This window comes from Vicia villosa, linkage group LG6 (genome assembly GCF_029867415.1).
Source record: "Vicia villosa cultivar HV-30 ecotype Madison, WI linkage group LG6, Vvil1.0, whole genome shotgun sequence".
NCBI lineage: Eukaryota > Viridiplantae > Streptophyta > Magnoliopsida > Fabales > Fabaceae > Vicia > Vicia villosa.
Genome location: NC_081185.1, coordinates 149,265,005 through 149,284,658, shown reverse-complemented (window position 1 = coordinate 149,284,658; position 19,654 = coordinate 149,265,005). Strand labels below are relative to the sequence as shown.

The 19,654-nt window shown below is 32.5% G+C and overlaps 2 protein-coding genes and 1 long non-coding RNA gene across 21 annotated transcripts; 1 reads left to right on the top strand and 2 right to left on the bottom strand.

The window, feature by feature from the left end:
- Positions 1 to 3,948: 3,948 nt before the first annotated feature.
- Positions 3,949 to 6,108, bottom strand: LOC131610451 (uncharacterized). 19 transcript variants are annotated; one of them, XR_009286505.1, is made up of 4 exons: positions 5,513 to 6,108; positions 5,250 to 5,330; positions 5,058 to 5,146; positions 3,949 to 4,375 (listed from the first exon to the last, which is right to left on the bottom strand). XR_009286505.1 is itself a non-coding variant. In XM_058882404.1 (4 exons), the coding sequence occupies exons 1-4, from the start codon at positions 6,021 to 6,023 to the stop codon at positions 4,537 to 4,539; spliced, it is 342 nt and encodes a 113-aa protein (XP_058738387.1). In that variant the 5' UTR covers positions 6,024 to 6,108; the 3' UTR covers positions 3,949 to 4,536. The 19 variants fall into 19 exon arrangements, 3 of the variants coding, with proteins under 3 accessions (XP_058738387.1, XP_058738388.1, XP_058738386.1); XR_009286498.1 differs by having other exon boundaries at positions 3,949 to 4,663; positions 5,267 to 5,330; XR_009286503.1 differs by having other exon boundaries at positions 5,267 to 5,330.
- A 1,316-nt stretch (positions 6,109 to 7,424) lies between these two features.
- Positions 7,425 to 12,312, top strand: LOC131610450 (uncharacterized). The gene is made up of 4 exons (XR_009286490.1): positions 7,425 to 7,529; positions 7,760 to 7,824; positions 7,923 to 7,996; positions 12,187 to 12,312. It is a non-coding gene; the product is annotated as an uncharacterized LOC131610450 (long non-coding RNA).
- LOC131610449 (uncharacterized) lies at positions 8,417 to 12,896 on the bottom strand. The gene is made up of 6 exons (XM_058882402.1): positions 12,130 to 12,896; positions 11,948 to 11,989; positions 11,793 to 11,836; positions 11,620 to 11,653; positions 11,423 to 11,498; positions 8,417 to 11,309 (listed from the first exon to the last, which is right to left on the bottom strand). Exons 1-6 carry the CDS (start codon positions 12,748 to 12,750, stop codon positions 11,161 to 11,163), a joined length of 966 nt encoding a protein of 321 aa, XP_058738385.1. The 5' UTR covers positions 12,751 to 12,896; the 3' UTR covers positions 8,417 to 11,160.
- Positions 12,897 to 19,654: the final 6,758 nt, after the last annotated feature.

The window sequence follows — 19,654 nt, the reverse complement described above, 5'->3', positions numbered from 1 at the left end:
GAAAGACTTTGATCTTGAAGGACGTCATGCACGTTCCTGAAAATTAGGAAGAATCTCGTTTCTGGTTTTCTTTTAAATAAGGAAGGGTTTAGTCAAACTATATGGGCAGATTTGTACACCATCACTAAGAATGGTATTTTTGTTGAGAAATGGCTCGTCGTTGATGGCATGTTTAAGTTGAATGTTGATTTTAATAAAGCTTCTCCTTCCGTTTACTCTTTGTGTGATTTTAATATTTGGCATGCTAGACTTTGTCACGTTAATAAGCGGGTTATTTCTAATGCAAGCGACTTAGGCTTAATTCCTAAATTAAATGTGAATGATTCAAATAATTGTGAATATTGTAGTCAAGCTAAAATAACTAAGACTTCGCATAAATCAATTATTAAAGAATCTAATCCCCTAGATCTTATACATTATGATATATGTGAATTAAATGGAACTTTAACTTGAAATAGTAAACGTTATTTTATCACTTTTATTGACGATTGCTATGATTATACTTATGTATATTTAATGAAAAATAAAAGTGAAGCACTTGACATGTTTAAGATGTATGTGACTGAAATTGAGAATCAATTTAGTAAGAAGATTAAGAGAATTCATAGTGATAGGGGAACTGAATACGATCCTGGGTTATTCAATGAATTTTATATTAAACATGGAATTGTACATGAAACGACTGCTCCATATTCTCCTGAAATGAATGGTAAAGCAGAAAGAAAGAACAAAACTTTTACTGAACTTGTTGTTGCAATTATGATGAATTCTGGTGCTGCACCTCACTGGTGGGGGGAAATTTTATTGACTGTTTGCTATGTCTTGAATAGAATACCCAAGTCAAAAATTAAGATCCCACCTTATGAGATATTAAAGAAAAGACAACCAAACTTGTCTTATCTGAGAACTTGGGGTTGTTTGGCTTATGTCATAATTCCGGATCTAAAACGAGCTAAACTCGCTAGTAGAGCATACAAATGTGTATTCATTGGGTATGCAGCAAATAGTAAGGCATATAGGTTTTATGACCTAAATGCAAAAGTGATCATAGAATCAAATGATGTTGATTTCTATGAAGACAAATTTCCCTTCAAATCGAGAAATAGTGAGGGCACTCAACCGAGTCACATTCCTGTGATAAGAAGCACAGAAAGCAACGACAATGTAGAAACAGAACTTTGACGAAGTAAAAGAGTAAGAGTCTCTAAAGACGATGGGCCTGACTATGCGACCTATAATATAGAAGAAGATCCAATAAATCTTCAAGAAGCACTGTCATCTCTGGATGCAGACTTATGGCAAGAAGCTATTAATGATGGGATAAATTCTCTTGAATCTAATAAGACCTGGCACTTGGGTAAATACAACTCTCAAACTAATCCTCCAAAGAATGCTCTTGGGTAAATACAACCAATGTTAATTTAATATTATTATTTTAAAATAAATGTTATTTTCTTCTAATACACACACATAATTTTTAAACAACACTTATTTTAAATTTATAAAGAGTGAAGTTTCATTTTAGTCCCTCACAAAAACTGTAGAGGTCAGATTAGTCCCTGAAAAAAAACCCCTATTAAATCCCTTACAAAATTTAACCGAGCCATGTTAGTTCCTCAACTAACATTTTTTTAAAATCGATTTTTTTCTTACTTTTAAACCGTGACTGGACTGCTAACAAAGACTCATTCTAGTCATTCGCAAAAAAGGAAGAGTCCAAATTAGTCCTTAAGAAAAAAAGGTCTATATTTAATCTCTTATAAAATTTAATCAAGCCATATTAGTCCCTCTTTTATTATTTTTTTCAAATTGAATTTTTTATTTTTAAATTGTGATTGGGGTCCTATTTTACGAGTGTTAAATTGAAATTATTTATGAAGGGATTGTAGATAAATCATCATGATACCACGACGTTCTTTTCTTTGTTTGGTTTATTATCATGCTTATGAGTGGGTGACTATAGTTTTTGTTGTTATGTATTCTTGTGTATTAGGTGTCGTTATTGTTTTAGTTGTTAATAATCTTTTAGGAAGGTTTAGTTTTGTTACTAAGGTGATTTAGGATAATTTCTTGCTTTTGTAAATAATCTTGTGGCGAAAATAATACACATGGTATGTTTGAAGAAAATTGGTTTATACCATATCGCTTAGGTTTTTATGATAACAAAGTATTTAATGAACAATTAGGTACACTAACATATGTTCAAGTGTGCATGATCATTAGTCAAAGAATTTACCGGACTCTGATAGGAACATATGAAGAGAAGCTTGAGACTCAGATTATGAAAGATCAGAATATGATTACTCAAATTCCGAATGATAAGATTTTATTGTCTCACATCTAGGGAATCTAGCTTCTCAAACTCTGAAGACCATGTGCAAAGGAACTCAACCTCTGACCGGTACTCAATTTCTGAAAGCAGGTCTATATTGTCAAGTCCAGTCATAATTTAAAAATACGAAAAAAATCGTTTGAAAAAAATATTGAAAGAGGGACGAACATGTCTCAGTTAAATTTTGTAATGATTAAATAGAGACTTTTTTTTTTCTCAGGGACTAATTTGGACTCTCTTTTTTTGTGAGGGACTAAAATGGGTCTTCACTGGTGGTCCAGTCACGATTCAAAAGTATAAAAAAAAGTCAGTTTAAAAAAAATATTAGTAGAGGGACTAACATGACTAGGTTAAATTTTGTAAGGAATTTAATATGAATTTTTTATTTCTCAGGAACTAATTTGACCTCTATAATTTTTGTGAGGGACTAAAACGAAACTTCACTCATTTATAAAATATTTCTTTTTCTGTAAATTATACACAACACACTATTTTTGTTTTTGTTAAAATTCTCTTTATTCTCTACTAGTCAAAGACCCGTGCTGTCGCCCGGGTGTATTATTTGTACTGTAATATTTTTTGAACGATACGAAAAATGTAAAGTAAAGAAGTTTGATCAAATTGTATATATAAAATAGAAATTAACCATTAAAATAAAGTTATACTGATAAGATATTAGTAGTATGAAAATTATGTTCGAAGTTAAAAAAAATGATCTACAAAAAAAGTTTAAGATAGATTAACACAGATAAGTTCATTCATATCTTAGATCATTTGATAAAGTTTGGTTGTCGGTGATATATAATTATTATTATAAAATCACTAATAATTGAAAATATTTAAAAATAAATATGTAACAAATCAACAACATGATAAATCTAATATGTTTAATAATATTATATATTTATAAATATTTTGTTGATTAAATAAAAAATGTATTGTGATGATAATGACCCGTGATAATAACTAAGGCACTTATAAAGTGAGCTATTAAAATTAAAAAATATATTAATTAGCAATTTTTAGTGATATTAAACAAATAGAATTGATATGATTTGATAAAAATTGAATAAATAAAAAATATATATTTTTGATTAATGCTAAATTACACAAAAAATGCAGAAACATTTATTTCAATTTAGTGTTAGGTTGTTAGTTCATAATAGATGAGAAAATGTATAAACAAAGTAAAATATTTAAAATAATTTTGAAAAGAGAATAAAACATCATAATTTTATACATTATCACCTGATTGAAATGTATTTACACTTGTTACACAAAAATTCAAGATTTAATAGATTTGAAAAAAACATATCAGAAATCTAAAAAAAAAAAAGAAGGTAAAATTGTGGTGTAGTATTTCTCTTTTTTTTTTTTTTTCTATCACTATAATATTCCTTCTTTTATTTTTATGACGAAGGATGCTGCTTCTCAAATTTCTACAGAGATAATAATCTTTCATTCAGATTAAAACAGTTTGTTTGATACATTATCATGACAGTACCCAAATAAACCTTATCATAAAAGCTAAAGTAGTAATTGATTAATAGCATTGATAATTTAGCTATGAAGTTGTACTGGTATCACATATATAACACATATATAATATAATAGCATTGACATTCTAACAGTATGATATATTTATATAACCATATATAATAAACAAACAAATGGTTTATGATATATTTATATAACCATATGACTTCTAACAGTATGAATCATTTTTTTAAAACAACAGAAAATATATAAACTCAGACCTAAGACATGTCAAAGAACCAAACAAACTGTTTTAAAATGCTAACAATCAACAAAAAGAAACCAGAAACTGCAACAATACAGCAACACCTGGCAAAATCAAATACACCGGCAAGGCTGAATATACAACATTAAACACCCTCTCAAACACAACATCCCCGAGGACATAGATGTCATTTGGATATGAGAAACAAAGAGTGCTTCCATGAGCCCTGTAAGTACGACGTCTTTGCATTCGAGCTTGATTGACCTGCATATGAGAAACAAAGAGTACATCCACATCCAAACCTTTTAATTGGAAGTAGACAATTAATAGAACAATGTGATTAAAAGTTGGTTAAAAATATCAAACTACAATATGAAAGTCAATATCAAACTTAAAATACAAAAGACATACTTTAGTATTGCTCCCATTGCTCTTAGCATTCTTAAGCAAATCAAAAATAAATTTAGCAAACTTCGTAGACCAGCATCCTTGCCCATTGGAATGACTGAGCTTGGGTTGTCCTCCCAACACCACGGCAGATGCGCCGAAAAGGAATGCCCTGTCTAAGGGCAAAAACATCTTCCAAGTATCTTTTGGTTGTGTAAAGTCCAATTAAGAACAAAATATGATTATACACATCTAAATAACTTGGTTTTATCATTCAAAACTCAACAATTCATTATAATTAAATGCATTTTTCTTTATACTTCTAGATTCTTCATGCTAACTCTGTTTAAACAACATAATTTTGACTTATTTCTTTGTTTATTGCATCCAAAGGAAAGCTAATTTTCTGTACAATTATTAGAAGCTCCTCTAATGGCAAAATAAATTTCACACATTTATCTCTTACAGTACCAAGTCTAATTAATTCCCACAAGTACATAAGCAAAAGTTAGAGCAAGAGATGACATAGTTTTAGTTTAGAAATGAATGGAAATAAATTAGAAATTACAAGAATTAGTTGAAGTTGTATAAAATTACCTCAAACACCAGCAAAAGTAAACATGCATTTTTTTAATAGGGGGACTAAAGTAATTTCCACAAGCTAAAGTAATTTCCATGGCAGACACCTGAAACAAAACAGATGATTAAACTAACCATGAATGCATGGGCTATATGTACACAAAATTCCACAGCAATCCATATTGACATAATCAGGTTTACAACAGACACCGCATTCAGTTGAATACCCAGAATCACCATTACACCCTGCAACAGTCACAGAAGTCTCGAGTTTTATCAAACAAACAACACCTGTTACATATCATTGAAAACTGTTCAACGTCAAATGAATTTGATTTAAAAAAGACAAATTTGATGTGATGCATCAGGCTTTGCAAGATCAGTATAACATGCCATATGAAGATAACAATTATGAGATTGAAGTAAAAAGATGACTTGAGGCTGTGAATCAGTACAGAAGCACAAAGTCTTACCAGCCGAATGCGTTTCATCTCTGAGGTATCATATATTGCCAGATCTGAAAATAACTAAACATGAAATGCATCAAAATATGTTAAAAACTACAAATAATTACCAACACCATTTGACCTGAAAATCATTTCTACCATACCTAATAACTCCTCACACAAAACATATCCAGTCAAATTCAAAATTAAAAAATCCAAACAACAGCCATTGGAAAACAAAAACAAAAAAGAAAAAGGAGAAGCCATTGTAGATCGTCGCCGAAACCACTATGATGAGAAAAATAAAGAAAATAACATATATGAAAAAGAGATAAACTTTGATCCGATTTCATTTGAATAAACACTTAGAACACAACCCACAAATATTATTCAGAATAAAACACAAAACATGTAAATAAATTGTTAGAATTTGTCAAATTTAAAGTGGTGATATACGTTGAATGAGCAGGCGTACGAAAATGGTTTTTACGTTGGTAGTAGTCGTAGATACGGGAGAGAAAGGGGCGGCGGCGGACATAGGGTTTGAGGGGAAAGAGAGAGAAGACAGAGAGAGTTGATGAAAAGAAGGAAAATGAGGAAGAAGAGAGAGAAATGGGTTTCAATTCAACGGATGGAAAAGAAAAGGGAAAAGTTGAGATAAGTTTTTTTAATTTGGACCAACCAGAGTTTGACAATTGGTGCATAAGTTCAAAAAAGTTGAAAAAGTTAAAGCTTAATTTGTTAATTACTAAAAAGTCCTTTTTGTAGTATAATGTTTTTGAGTGGAAAGGGCAAAATAGACAGTTTGGCCAATTGATTAGTATATGATAGATAGTAGAGTAGATAGTAGATGATAGATAGTAGATAGTAGATTTCACTGTTAGAATTAGAGCTGGCAAAATGGGCCGGGCCTACCGGGCCGGGCCGAAAAGCCCGAAAAAATAAAGGGCTTGGACAAAAAAATTAAGGCCCGTTTAACATCCGGGCTTTTTTAGCCCGGCCCGTTGAAGCCCGAATTCTAACCGGGCTAGCCCGATCGGGTTGCGGGTAGCCCGTTTATAATATAAAATTAATTTTAAAAAATTATAAAAACCAATGTGTTAAGTTGTCCATGTCTTTTTTAAAAAAATTAATACATATAATAAATTAATAAACTCTAGAAAAACATTATATGTTAAAGGCTTAAATATGGATACATCCATTATCCACTCTAATATTCATTCATTTACGACATAATTTGTTGAAGTTGATACAAAGGTGTAATTATTTATCATAAATTTGAAACAACCATATAAATTGTAAGAATTTTGAATGAACATATTGTACTTTTGAACTATGCAGAATTTTAAATTAGTGATATAGTTTTGCAAGCATTTTGAATGAACATACAAATCAGTGATATTATAATTTTGAATTATGCAGAATTTTACAACCATATTGTTTAACATAAGTTAGATACTAACTTGAGTGTGTAATTATCTATCATAAGTTAGATACTAGATTTAAAATACACACTTAGAATACATTCAGTAAAAAAGTTACAGTGACATAATCACAATAAAAAATGAGCCTGTATGATATAGTCCAAGTTACACTAACAGCAACATTTTGGTTTTTGCTGTTAAAGATTCTTTTTAGGCATTTTTAAGTTTTATTTTTGCACATATATCACTGTTAGGTGAAAAAATATGGTGTGTGATATCTTAACTTTTTTTATAAGTTTTATAATATAAAAAATCACTTTTTTAAATTTAAAAATAAATAGTAAATATAAATCGGGCCGGCCCGAAAAAATAAAGGCCCGTAAAGGGCCGGGCTTGATCAATCAAATTGTGGCCCGTTTATAAACCGGGCTTTTTAGCCCGGCCCGCATAAAGCCCGAGCCCGTCATGGGCCAGCCCGTTGCGGGCCGGGTAGCCCGTTTTGCCAGCTCTAGTTAGAATGAGCAATTACGGATGTTAAGCTCTCAAATTCCCCCTCATCTTGCACGTTGGACTCGACGAACACTCTCCCACTCTCCCCGCTCTCGTCGTTCCATTATCAGGTACATTCCAATGCATTTCGATCCTCCATCACCATTATTGTTCCTTCCTCTGCATACTCTCACTCTCCTTCTACTATATCTTCTGAGATATGCATTTCTGTTACATTTTCAATGAGATTCAATTGAATATGCGGATCAATGTTTTCGTAATTTAACCTATAAGATTTATCTGCTACTTTGATTCATTTAATTTATCACACAGACTTTCATTCTCCCAATTTTGTATTCAGGACAAGGTTTATTGTAAAGTGCTTGAACGAGGGCATGGGTGTGGACGATAATTTGCTTTCCAATGGTAGAAAGCGTGCTAATAGTTACGTTGTCTTTGAGTTTGAGAGTTTTTTTTTTTAACAATATTTTATCATTTATGAGTGATTTTGTAATTTTGTGTAGTTATACGTCTGAAATACTGGAGATACAAGCTGATGCTCCAAGCTTGCATGTTCTGTTTGTTCCTGGGAATCCAGGTGCGGCGGCTTTCGATAGTTTGTGACTGGTGTTTATGTTTTTCATGTTATTATGGGGTATTAATTGACTTATTTGAGCTTATCTTCTGATATTAACTAGTAAGCACCGACAAAGGCACGGGCGTGCCATTGCTGATAATGATTTGAAAAAATGAATTATTTAAATGTAATCGCATGTGTCGGTGTTAGTGTTGACACTGGACCAGACACACGTTTGATTTGAAGTGTCGGTGCTATATAGGACATAAACACTTGAGACTTAAAGGCATAAACACCCTTGACATATTCACTAGCTACCTATGACACTTGACATATTCACTAGCTACCTGTGACATATCCATTAACTGTTTTTAGTTTATTTTTATAAGTTTGTCTGGATAGCTTATGAACTTGTGTTAAAACAAAGTAAAGAAACCGTATATTGTTGAATGGAATTTGGTGAGCTTCATGCTCTACAATGATGAAAACAGAACAAGAAAATGTAAATCCTAGTTCTACAAACTTCTAAACAAGAGCTAGACTCCTAAACCTGAGAGAAACTTCACCTAACTGTTTACTAACAAATTTTCTGAATGACTTTTCCACTCCTGTCCATTCTCTTTTATAACAGAAAGTCCCTTAAAATCAGAGAATATTCTAACCGAAAGTGTCCTACCATGTCACTTCTCTTCCCATTCAACACACCATTTGGGCTAGAGCCCAAATCCAGTATCCTATCACGACTTATAGTTTATATGAAAACAGTTTAACCTTACGTTATCTTTTGGTGTAGAAATAGTTAACTAGTCACTCTCTCCGTCTCATAAAAACTGTCTCATTTATAATATTTATTTGTCTAAAAATAATCGCCACTCAGACTGTGCATAACAATTTAGTTGCTGTCAGTACTTATACACTGTGTCAGGATCTCGTGGAGGTACTCAGCCTATAAGCCTTATGCTTCGTCTAACTTTTTCTTCAAACTGGCCAGTATTATCCTATTCTTCAAACTGGGCTATGTTATCGGAGACAATGACTCTAGGTAAGCCAAAACGACATATGATATTCCGCCAATACAAACGTCGCACCTTATCGCCCGTAATCTTGGGGTCAGCCTCAGCTTCAACCCATTTTTTAAAGTAATCAACAACAACAATGATAAATTTCAGTTGCTCGGGCGTTACCGGGAATGGTCCTAAGATATCCGCTCCCCATTGGTAAAACGACCATAGGGAGATTACCGAATGAAGGACCTCGGCTGGGACGAGAACTACTTGGCCAAATGTCTGGCACTTTTCACACAAATTTACACACCCGACGCAGTCTTGCAACATGCTCGGCCAATAATACCCGGCTATGAGGATTTTCCCTGATGGGGCTCTTCCGCCGATATGACTTCCACACACCCCTCATGGACTTCTCGCATTATCGAATCTACCTCCTCTTCGGATATACAACGGAGCATGGGAGTAGATCGACCCATTTTGTAGAGTTTGTCTGACACCATGATATAACATGTTAATATTCTTTTTATTCTCCTGGTTTCCGCTGCTTCGTCTGGTAGCCTTTCCTGAGTAAGGTAACGGATGATAGGACTCATCCAACCCTGAGGGACGAGTGTGTTGGCAAAGACTTCGTCAAATTCTGTGTTGGGTTTCTACAATGTCTCTTGGATGAATGTCCTATTCAGTTCAGGGCCCTTGATACTAGCTAAGCGTTCTAGGAGATCAACTCGCACATTTTCCTCACGAGGGACATGAACGATCAACTCGCACATTTTCCCCACAGTGGGCGCCAAATGTTCCAAAAGTGAACACCAACTGGGTGACCGACGTGATTCAAGTCAGGATCAGCCGCAAAGTAGGGTAAGTCACTAAGTTCTGAGAAGCTCATGTATTAGCTTTTCGAGTATGTATTGTATACTTAGGTGTGAATGTATGGTATGCCAATGGTCTATCTTTCATCATTCTTTCATCATTCTTCATCATTTGTTCCCATCCTCTTAAATGGAGAATAGGATTCTTCTCATCAATGAGCGCCGCTTCCCATCGTAACGTCCCCATTAAAGGAGAAACACACAACCGTCTACGTTAAGGCTTTTGGGATGCTCAATGCATTGATTCTGGGGTAACCATAACAGACCAATACAACCTCGTCCTCGGCTTGAGGACGAACCAATCGTATTCTACAGACTTGGGCACCATCTCGGTGAGGCGCGTCGCCCCTGGTCCCGGCACATTCTCCGGTCCTTAACACTGATAGCTGAGATCTCACGTCTCCAGGTCGGATCCTTCCTGACCTCGATTTCTGGTAATATGGCCCTCATAACTCAACCATCAAGACACCGAAACATATCCTCGGGTACCGGGATGATAATACCCGGATGTACATATATAATAATATTTAACTATATTTTAAATACATAAAATTGTCACTCATGCTTTTATATATAACCACACGAACCAATAGAGAGGAACAATGAGATTGGGCTTCAGTGACTTTTGCCCGGAAAGTCACCATGACTTTCAATTTATACCCACCATTTTCTATCTGTGATTGTTCATCCAACTTGAACAATTTTTTCAATTATTGAAACTGTGACCTATCCTATAAAGAGAAAGTTTACCCTTTTATTCCATGTTTTGTGCTTTACATTGAACAGTTTGTGATTTACGGAATAAAAAAACAGTAAGCCATCTATTTCAGCATACACTACGTTGTTTTTCCATGCTTTATTGAATTCATGAGACTTAGGTAATTGGTATTATGTTGTTGTTGCTGAGGAATGTAGTTTGTCCTTGTGTTCTTTTAGGTTAATAAGGTTGCAGTTGCACACACCATGGTTCTGTTTTTCATACGTAAAATGTTAGTGGTTACTTTGTTTTAAGGATAAACAATTTATTGAGAGTTACTGTCTAAGTTTAGATAGTATCATATTGATTAAGAACGTACCTATACAAAAAAAATGTAAAAGAATAGCCTTGCAAGCCTCGTATTATAATCAACACTATATACATCATACTGCGTTTACAAATCATTAAACAAAAACCAAAAGGAAAGACAAATGCAAGCCTCATGTGATGATTGTACTAATAGGCATTAGGCATGTGTTCCATAGAACATCAAAGGATCAATAATATTTGTTTTTGTTGGATCGTTCTTAATTTCTTCCTTCTTTTTTTAGGTTAAACTTTCTTTTCCTCCTTAACTGGTCCAACAGAAACTATTTCTGCATGACAAATTTTTCTTAGCTTAGCAACTACTTTTAATGGATCAATATCTCCTATTAAAGTCATTTTCTTGTCTTTCGTGTCCATTGAAACTGAATCAATCCCTGCAACAATATTACAAATAAAATCTCAGTATATCACTGAAGCTATTCAATTCATTATAATTTAATTTCATGAAACAAAAAAGATTAATTCCAGTCAAATAAATATTAAATACCTGAAACGCTAGTGGCTGCCTTCATAGCTTTTTGCTTGATTTTGTAGTCATGTATGTCCAACTTTAACACCAGTTTCTGTCATAAAAATTAAGCAGTTGTTAGGACAAATCAAAGGTTGAAAATAAAATTCACCAATTATGTTTTAGCTATGATGAAGAAAATAGAAGAGTGGTTATAATTAGGTTAAAGAACTAACCGTCATGTAAGCTTTGTCATGTGTGATATGAGAGCTATAAGATAGAAAGAAGTCAAGTCTTGATGAAGAATGGAATAGAATATTGAGAGGCAGGAAATAGATAATGAAAGAAGAGGCTGGTCAACCCAATTGTGTAAAAATTGATTTCAAACCTGTTTGATTTTGCTTATTACCTCCTTTTTAAGAGCATGTTATTCTGCTCTTGTATCCCTTTCTCCTGTGATATAATAGATTAGTTTCATTATCTATAGAAACATGCCTTCTATTTATGTGACAAAAACAATATAAAACCTTGATAGCAAAAACTTTGTGTTTGAGACATACATACCTTTTTCTGAAGATCAGAAATGTCCTGATTCATGACTTGAGTCTGTAACCAAATTATATAATATTTCAGTTAGTAACAAATAAGTTGATAGCCATTAATATTCCATTTACATGATTTGAATTTTCCTGCTGAAGCAACTTCATATAATTACTGACTTGTTCCACCATAGTATTAGTACTAACCTGTTGTGCTGAATCTGAATGAACTTCAACAACCACATGATTATTTTCATCTTGAAGACTATTAGGAAGTTCATTATCTAATGAAGCATCCATGGAAGAAAAACAAGTACGAAGAATAATCAGCGAGTAGCTGAAACATGTTCCAACAAAGAATAACAATAATTTAATCTTCATGAGTTGCACAAGTAAACATCCAAGGAAGAAATATAGAAGATCGATTTCAAATCCGCACTGAGTTTTCTTCCTGGACAAGCTGAGCGACATGATAGCAAAGGATACACATGTAATGAGGCTATATGCATCTGGTTGCCCATTCACCACTTTGTCATAGTAAAATGAATATAGTGAGGTGATTGTTAATACCAAAAATGCAATGTGAGCTTTAAACTGAAGAGTTCTTGATTGTTGCCATATCTTTGCAAATAAAACCGCCGAGCAGATGATGAAGCTGAAAACAGTGTAAAGAATGATCTTCCACAAATTCCAACTTCCAAAGAGATAGTTGAAGGAAGAGCTGAGAGCATAACAGAGCAGTCCAACAACAGCTGAAGCAAAGCCTACAAATCTCCAAACTTCTGGCTGCATCACCCAACTCCATATCTGGAAGAACATGTGCATCATGTTTTCTCAAGTGTGTAAAAGATTGATTTAACAGATAGAACGAGAAAGAGAAAACTTTCTAAATTCGGGTGTGAGAAGCTATCTCTATTTAAGCTGAAAATTCAAAGAAAGGGACCCAAGCTGTTGGTTTACACTTTCCAGGCAAGTTCCATTGATTTTTTTTTCTTCATTTTTCACATCCCAATTTGTTTTATGGTTATTTCCAATAAATTACTAGGCAAGTTCCAACCCAACAACCCAAGGACAATCTCATCACCAAGTCAACTGTTTGTCAATGATGGTCTATAGTATAACAAAGACTTTTTTTATAAAAAGATAAATTGTGATGAAAATAAAATAAAATAAAGTCAAATTAGTTGGATTACTTTACCCAACTAGTTGTCAAATATTAAAAGATCCATGTGTCTCTTTTATCATATTATTATTAGTGATAGATACTATTGTTTTATAATTGTAAACTAGTAACAAACCGTGCATTCGCACGGGTTCTCGTACGGGACGCGCATTTATTTCAGATGTACATTTTTTAATAGAAAAATGTCTGATATCCGTAAAAAAAAAATTAAATGTATAGAAAAATGTCTGATAGCCGTGAAAAAATAATAATTAAATGTATAGAAAAATGTCTGGTACCCGTGAAAAATAATAATTGAATGTATCAAAATAATAATTTCATGTTCCCCGTTAATATACAATATTTTGATCGGTAACTTAATGTTTTCGTTAATATTCAATATTTTGATCAGTAATTTCATGTTTTCTTCCATATTCAATATTTTGATCAGTAATTTCATGTTCCCGTTAATATTAATATTTTGATCAGTAACTTCATGTTCCTGTTAATATTCAATATTTTTATCAGTAAATTCATGTTCCTGTTAATATTCAATATTTTGATTAGTAACTTCATGTTTCCGCTAATATTAATATTTTGATCAGTAACTTCATGTTCCGGTTAATATTCAATATTTTTATCAGTAACTTCATATTTTCGTTAGAATTTAATTAGTATAAACTAACAATGTAAAGTTTTTTTACACTGTCAGTGAATCACAACCATTGATAAGTATAAAATATTTGACTCTTATTTTAATTTTTTTAAAAATAATACAATTGAATTGAATGTTCATGATACAAATGAATTAAATATTTTTTATTAAGCAGAACTTTTTACTATAAATATTTTAACATATAATAAGAATTTTTATATTATTTAACTTGAATATGTTAAAAACTTTGTATTTGAAATCAAAATCAAACACAAGCTACTCGACATAGTAAACCTAGACTTAGGTTTTCTAATTAAAAATAATAAATAAACAATACTTTACTTCCTATTTGAAAACACAAGAAATAGAGACAGTAGTTTAGAAACAAATCCATTGCCAATTTTTACGCTAGTATATGCCATGATAGTAAGAAAATGAACGGTCTTTTATTTCCTATTAGAACAACAAAAGAAATAGAGACAGTAATTAAGAGAAAGTATCATTGCGAACTTTTAAGCTATTATATGCATTAGTACTAAGAAATTCAGAATGGTGCTTGGCATCATAGGTTATAAAATAACAACCGCTAGCAGAATTTTTTCCCATTAGATAAGACTGATTACAAGAGTCAATCAACGCCATTACATTCGGTCATAAGCTAAACCCTCAGCATGTCATTTAGATCTTAATATTTTTTTTAATGCATTATGAATTATATAGAACAGAACATGTTACATCATCTATATACCCGAGCCGCCACTTCAGAGTCAATGGGATTCTGTCCTAGTCCGATCCAGATTATTACTGTAAATGCCATTATAATGGTGAAAGTTAGTAACATAACCTGGCGAATCATATGAAAGTCATTGTATTTGAATGAAATACTTAGTGAAGGTTATCTGTCAAAATTAAGGACAAATGGATAAGACAACAATCAGAGCTACATGATAATAAAATCTTTCTGTACCAAAATCACAATATTTTGACGGAGCCCTAGACGAGAAAAACGAATAGGAAAACATTTTCTATGTCTATTCCTGTTTGTTAAATTTGCTTCATTTGGAGATTTTCCCAGCAAAGGTTCCTCATAAAAACTTCCTTCATAGTCATCATCATCGTTTGGCTGATGGAATAGGTCAACCCTGTAAAAGGAACCCAATGTGCTTGCAGCCCTGCTTTAAGAAAGTGATAACCACACATGAACTTCTCATTATGATACGAATCCTGATTGCATAAAAGGAAATAAAAAATTACTTTGAAAATCTGTGTAACATAAACTGTAACAATGCACTGAATTGGGAAACGGATCAATACCAATAACTTTGAAAGAAACAGATCAATACCAGTAACTTTGAAAATCTGTCTAACATAAACTGTAGCAATGCTCAGAGGTGATCGTCCTCTGCAATGTAATAATATGAGCATAAACTTTGAAATTCACTTAAAACAAATGATATTCCACATATGATTTATAAATTGAGCATCAAAGAAACATACATGTTCAATTGTTATGTGATTAAACATCATAGAATTGCAGACAGTATAATGAAATAATATGCAGAAATTTACAATTGTTGGAAGTAAAATAAATAAATAGTGCTCACATGCCCTAAGCTTTGGGTGCATATAAGATTAGGGTAAAAGTTCTCCACACTGAATTCTTTTCAAACAGAAAAGAGTACAGTAAAGTATGTAAAGAAAATATAATGAACACTTTACCTACCACAATCCAATACCAATATACTTCAACTTGAATTGCACTTAGGATTCCTGACCTAAACACTCTTGTGATATCGCAGAGCAAAATGCTTTTACATCTCCTGATCAGAAGAAGAGTAAATTTGTTAATTGACAACCTTGATATGTGTCTATATAATCATATTACAACAGGAGTACATATTTGACTTTTTTCCGCCGATGACCGAAAGCATTACCTGTGCTGTCAAGAGAAATTTGAAATGTGTGGTATGTGGATGCAACGACGGATTGGCGGAACTGGAGGCTCCTTAGGAATTGAAACAGGGACGAGAAAACAATTAAACTCACTTGTTCATTCGAGGCGCGTATTTGAATTGAAAACCAGCATAAACCCACATCAAAATCAGGTCACAGCTTATCCAAACAGAATTTAACAAATCATACAAAGTAATAACATCAGTACCGTGCACAATCTTATAACAACAAAAACTGAACAATCCTTAGATAAATGAACAATCTTACCCGGAAGCACCTTGCTGCACGTGACATCCCCACAAAGCCAGACCAAAACCCCCTACACCAGACAGAAGCAACACATCAGATGATTCTATATATTTTTAACAGCGGGAAGAAAACGAATGTCATCTTATAGATTAGTGCTCGTATGCAAGTGCAAAGGAGGATCTTAAAATCAGGAAAACAACTATGATTGGCGAAATCTTCAAACTGAAAAACAAAAGAATCATAAAATCAGGAAAACAATTGATTCAAGCAAAACACCAAAGCCACACATGATGCTGAATCAGACATATAACCTGCACAAGAATTTTCTCTCCATTGTTCTGCTTAACTGCATGCATAAAGTTGTCTAGAAGCTCCGCATATTCCTAAACCACGATGAACAAACACAATGTTAGCAATATAGAAATTTCACACCCAATGTACAAAATCCAGTGAGTGTTAGGGATGATCAAACCTTCCCAGTTGCTCGGTTATGTCTAAGGCCAATGTAAAACTCATCATTCAACAACTTCTCATTGTTTATGCCAACATCGATCGTTATCACATGAAAAGATAAAGTGAAGTAATGTTAGAACAAACATAAATATGAATAAGAAGTCTCAAGAAGATTCATAATTCATCATTAGGATTTATGTGAAGGAATCAATATTTTTAAGGGGAATGATTCAAACATGTTTAAAGGCCTCATACAGTTTCACAAAACAATGAGAAGACAAATTTTTCCACTGCAGAAAATCAACAATAACATCACAGTTACGGTTCAGTACCAGGGGATTACGATTCAAAATCCTAAAATTCCATCATCATCGTTATCCTCATCTATACAAATTTTCCAAAAACAACGAGAAGAAAGAAAAAGAACGCAGTTCATATTCAGTAAACATGATACAACACAAACATTCAAGAAACCCTATTTCATAATCATCTTCCTCATTTTTTACACAAACCCTTCAGAAAATATTGAGAGAAGAAGAGAGATTATAGAACTCAAAATACCAAAAAACAAAGAAAGATCTCACCGATTTGCTGTGACTTTCAGCGTCACCAACATCATCATCAATTTTCCCGATCGTAACCCTCAGCAACAACCATTAACGGTTCAGAATCAACATCACGATATAATCAGCAAACGTGTTCATCGTCACCATCAACATCATATTCATCATCGCGAACTCATCAACAAACCCTCAACAAACAACAAACCCATCAACCAACAACCGTATTCAATAACAAAACTGCATGCATAGAAATCAGAAGAAGAACGATATCAGAGAAAGAGTTAGGAAATTGGTTTACTTTTCAAAAGAAAAATGAAGCGAGATAGGGTTTGTATTGATTGGAGCAAAACCATAGTTGCAAGCAATCTGAAAAGTTGAGCCTGCAAATTTGATAGGGAAAGGTTTTCATTGAGTGAAAAGGTGAATAGGTTTTACGAAAAAAGAGAAAGAGAAAGATGGGTTTTACTTTTGATATTTTTAATTGTATATAAAATATATTAAAATAATTATTAATATATTTATTATAATTAAAAATAAACTAATACTATTAAATTATTATTTTTAATTAAATTATCTTTAAGTTTGTTATTTCTTTTTGTTAAAAATATAAGTTAATTGAAAGTAAATTTGAGAGTTGAATCAACTCAAAATTGTAATTAATTAAAATTTATAAGTTGATTTCATACTCATATTTAATCAGATATTTAATTAGGTTACATCGATTGTTAATATGAAACTCTGGTTTTTTTAAATAAATAAATAACTTAAAATTAATGACAGGTCACACAATCATAGCTAATGAATGACATCGATTTGTGGGAAGGAGAATTAATCAAATTAAAATAAACCTATCAATTCGCACGAGCAACTGCATTCAATTTATACGCACGTATTTTCATACAATTTATTTACACAAATTACTTTGGAGGTTTTTTAAGTTAATTTCTCTATCTTTTTCAAACTCTTGATTGTTTATTAAAAACATCGATAAACAACACGACAACATATCTAGGAGACTACAACCATTAAGACAATATCATATGATCCATACATCATAGCACAACAATCATTGTTAGTTTTAAGTTAACTGACTCTGTTGCGGCGGGAAAATTTGAGATTAAGCTATTGATTAACTTAACTCGCAAATAAAGCAAGAGTCGCCACCGATCTTTATTGTTTCCAAAGGAATGAGAAAAGAGCGAATAAACCCAAAGAAGTTTTAAAACAAAACTAATAAAACAAAGAGAAAGAGGTATGAGAGTAGGTTATGCAAGGGGAAGATATTAGCACCCCTCACATTCATGGTATTATATGGGAACTTTTTTAAAAATGTATGTTAAAATAAAGAGTTGTGTGCAAAAGATTGATGGGATGAGAAAAGAAAATTTGTTATGGTTTTTATTTATGCTCAACAAGACGTCGCATCTTGTGCCTACATACCCCTTGAGTGCAATAGGGAAGTCAAAACTATTGTAGTTCTGCTCATGAAGAAAAAACACAATGGTTTGATTTTATTGGTTTTAAATGAAGAGACACTTTGTCATCTCAAAGGAGAAAACTCAACTGATCATCCATAAACATGAGAATATATGGATCTTTGTATCACAATGAAAGATGGGCCTCACCTTGGATATAAATCAACAAGTATGTCACTAGCTCTTTCAAGTAGAAAAGAATCAAAATCATATCAATCAATATCATGGGGATAGGAGAATTATATCTCAACTATGATGATTACTCATGTCTAATTTTTGAGAAATTTTTTTAAAAGGAAAAGCCAAATGACAACAAATTTGAGTGAACTTTATGTTTTGTTTGGAGAATAATCTCAAGTAGTCCCTTTGGGCAAGTGGTACTTGGGCCTTTCATCCTTTGATTTTGAAAGATTTTTTATGTGCTTAAAATGTTTTAGCATTTATTCAAGAAAAGATTTGACGATCACTTAACAAAGTCAAGGTTTATTGCAAAAGAGTTTAAGTTTGAAAACAAGAAGATTTTGAAAAGAGAGGGAGAAGATTTTGAAATTTAAGAAGATGTGTAAGAGAAGAAGGGACTATCCTAGAGCACAAAGTAAAATCTAAGTACAAGAAAGATCTAACCAAGAAGAAGTCAAACAATTTAACACAAGAGTTCTCTTCCTTTAGATTAACCTCAAGGTATAACATTAGATGCACCAAAGCACTTGAGCAGATGAATAACCAAAGCCATAAGTTCAAAATAACAATCTAATCAAACATGTATCAGATAAAACTTGAACTTGTCTTAGATGAATTTGCATCAGATGAAATTGTATCAGATGAGTTTCCAAAGTTTCAAACTAACAGAACACCTGCATACAGACAAAATAATCAGACAAACCAAACAACCAACAGATAAAACTTCAAGGTCTCAGATACATTGGTATCGAATGAAAAACTCCAAGTCAAGATTCTAATCCTAAGGTCCAAAAGTCAACTTCCTTGAGCAAATGATAGTAACCATAGTCCAAAGAAGTAATTAATTTTTTTTAGGGTTTTTCCTTCATTAATGTTTCAAGACAAAGAAATAAATGTCCAAATGGACAAAAAGGAAAATAAAGCATAAATATAAACAAATAGTATGAAATGTAATGCTAAAGATAAATTGCATAAAGTAAAGGCAAGAATTAAAGGCAAAAATAAAATTAGTACAATAATATGGTTAGTTGTTAGTAAGATG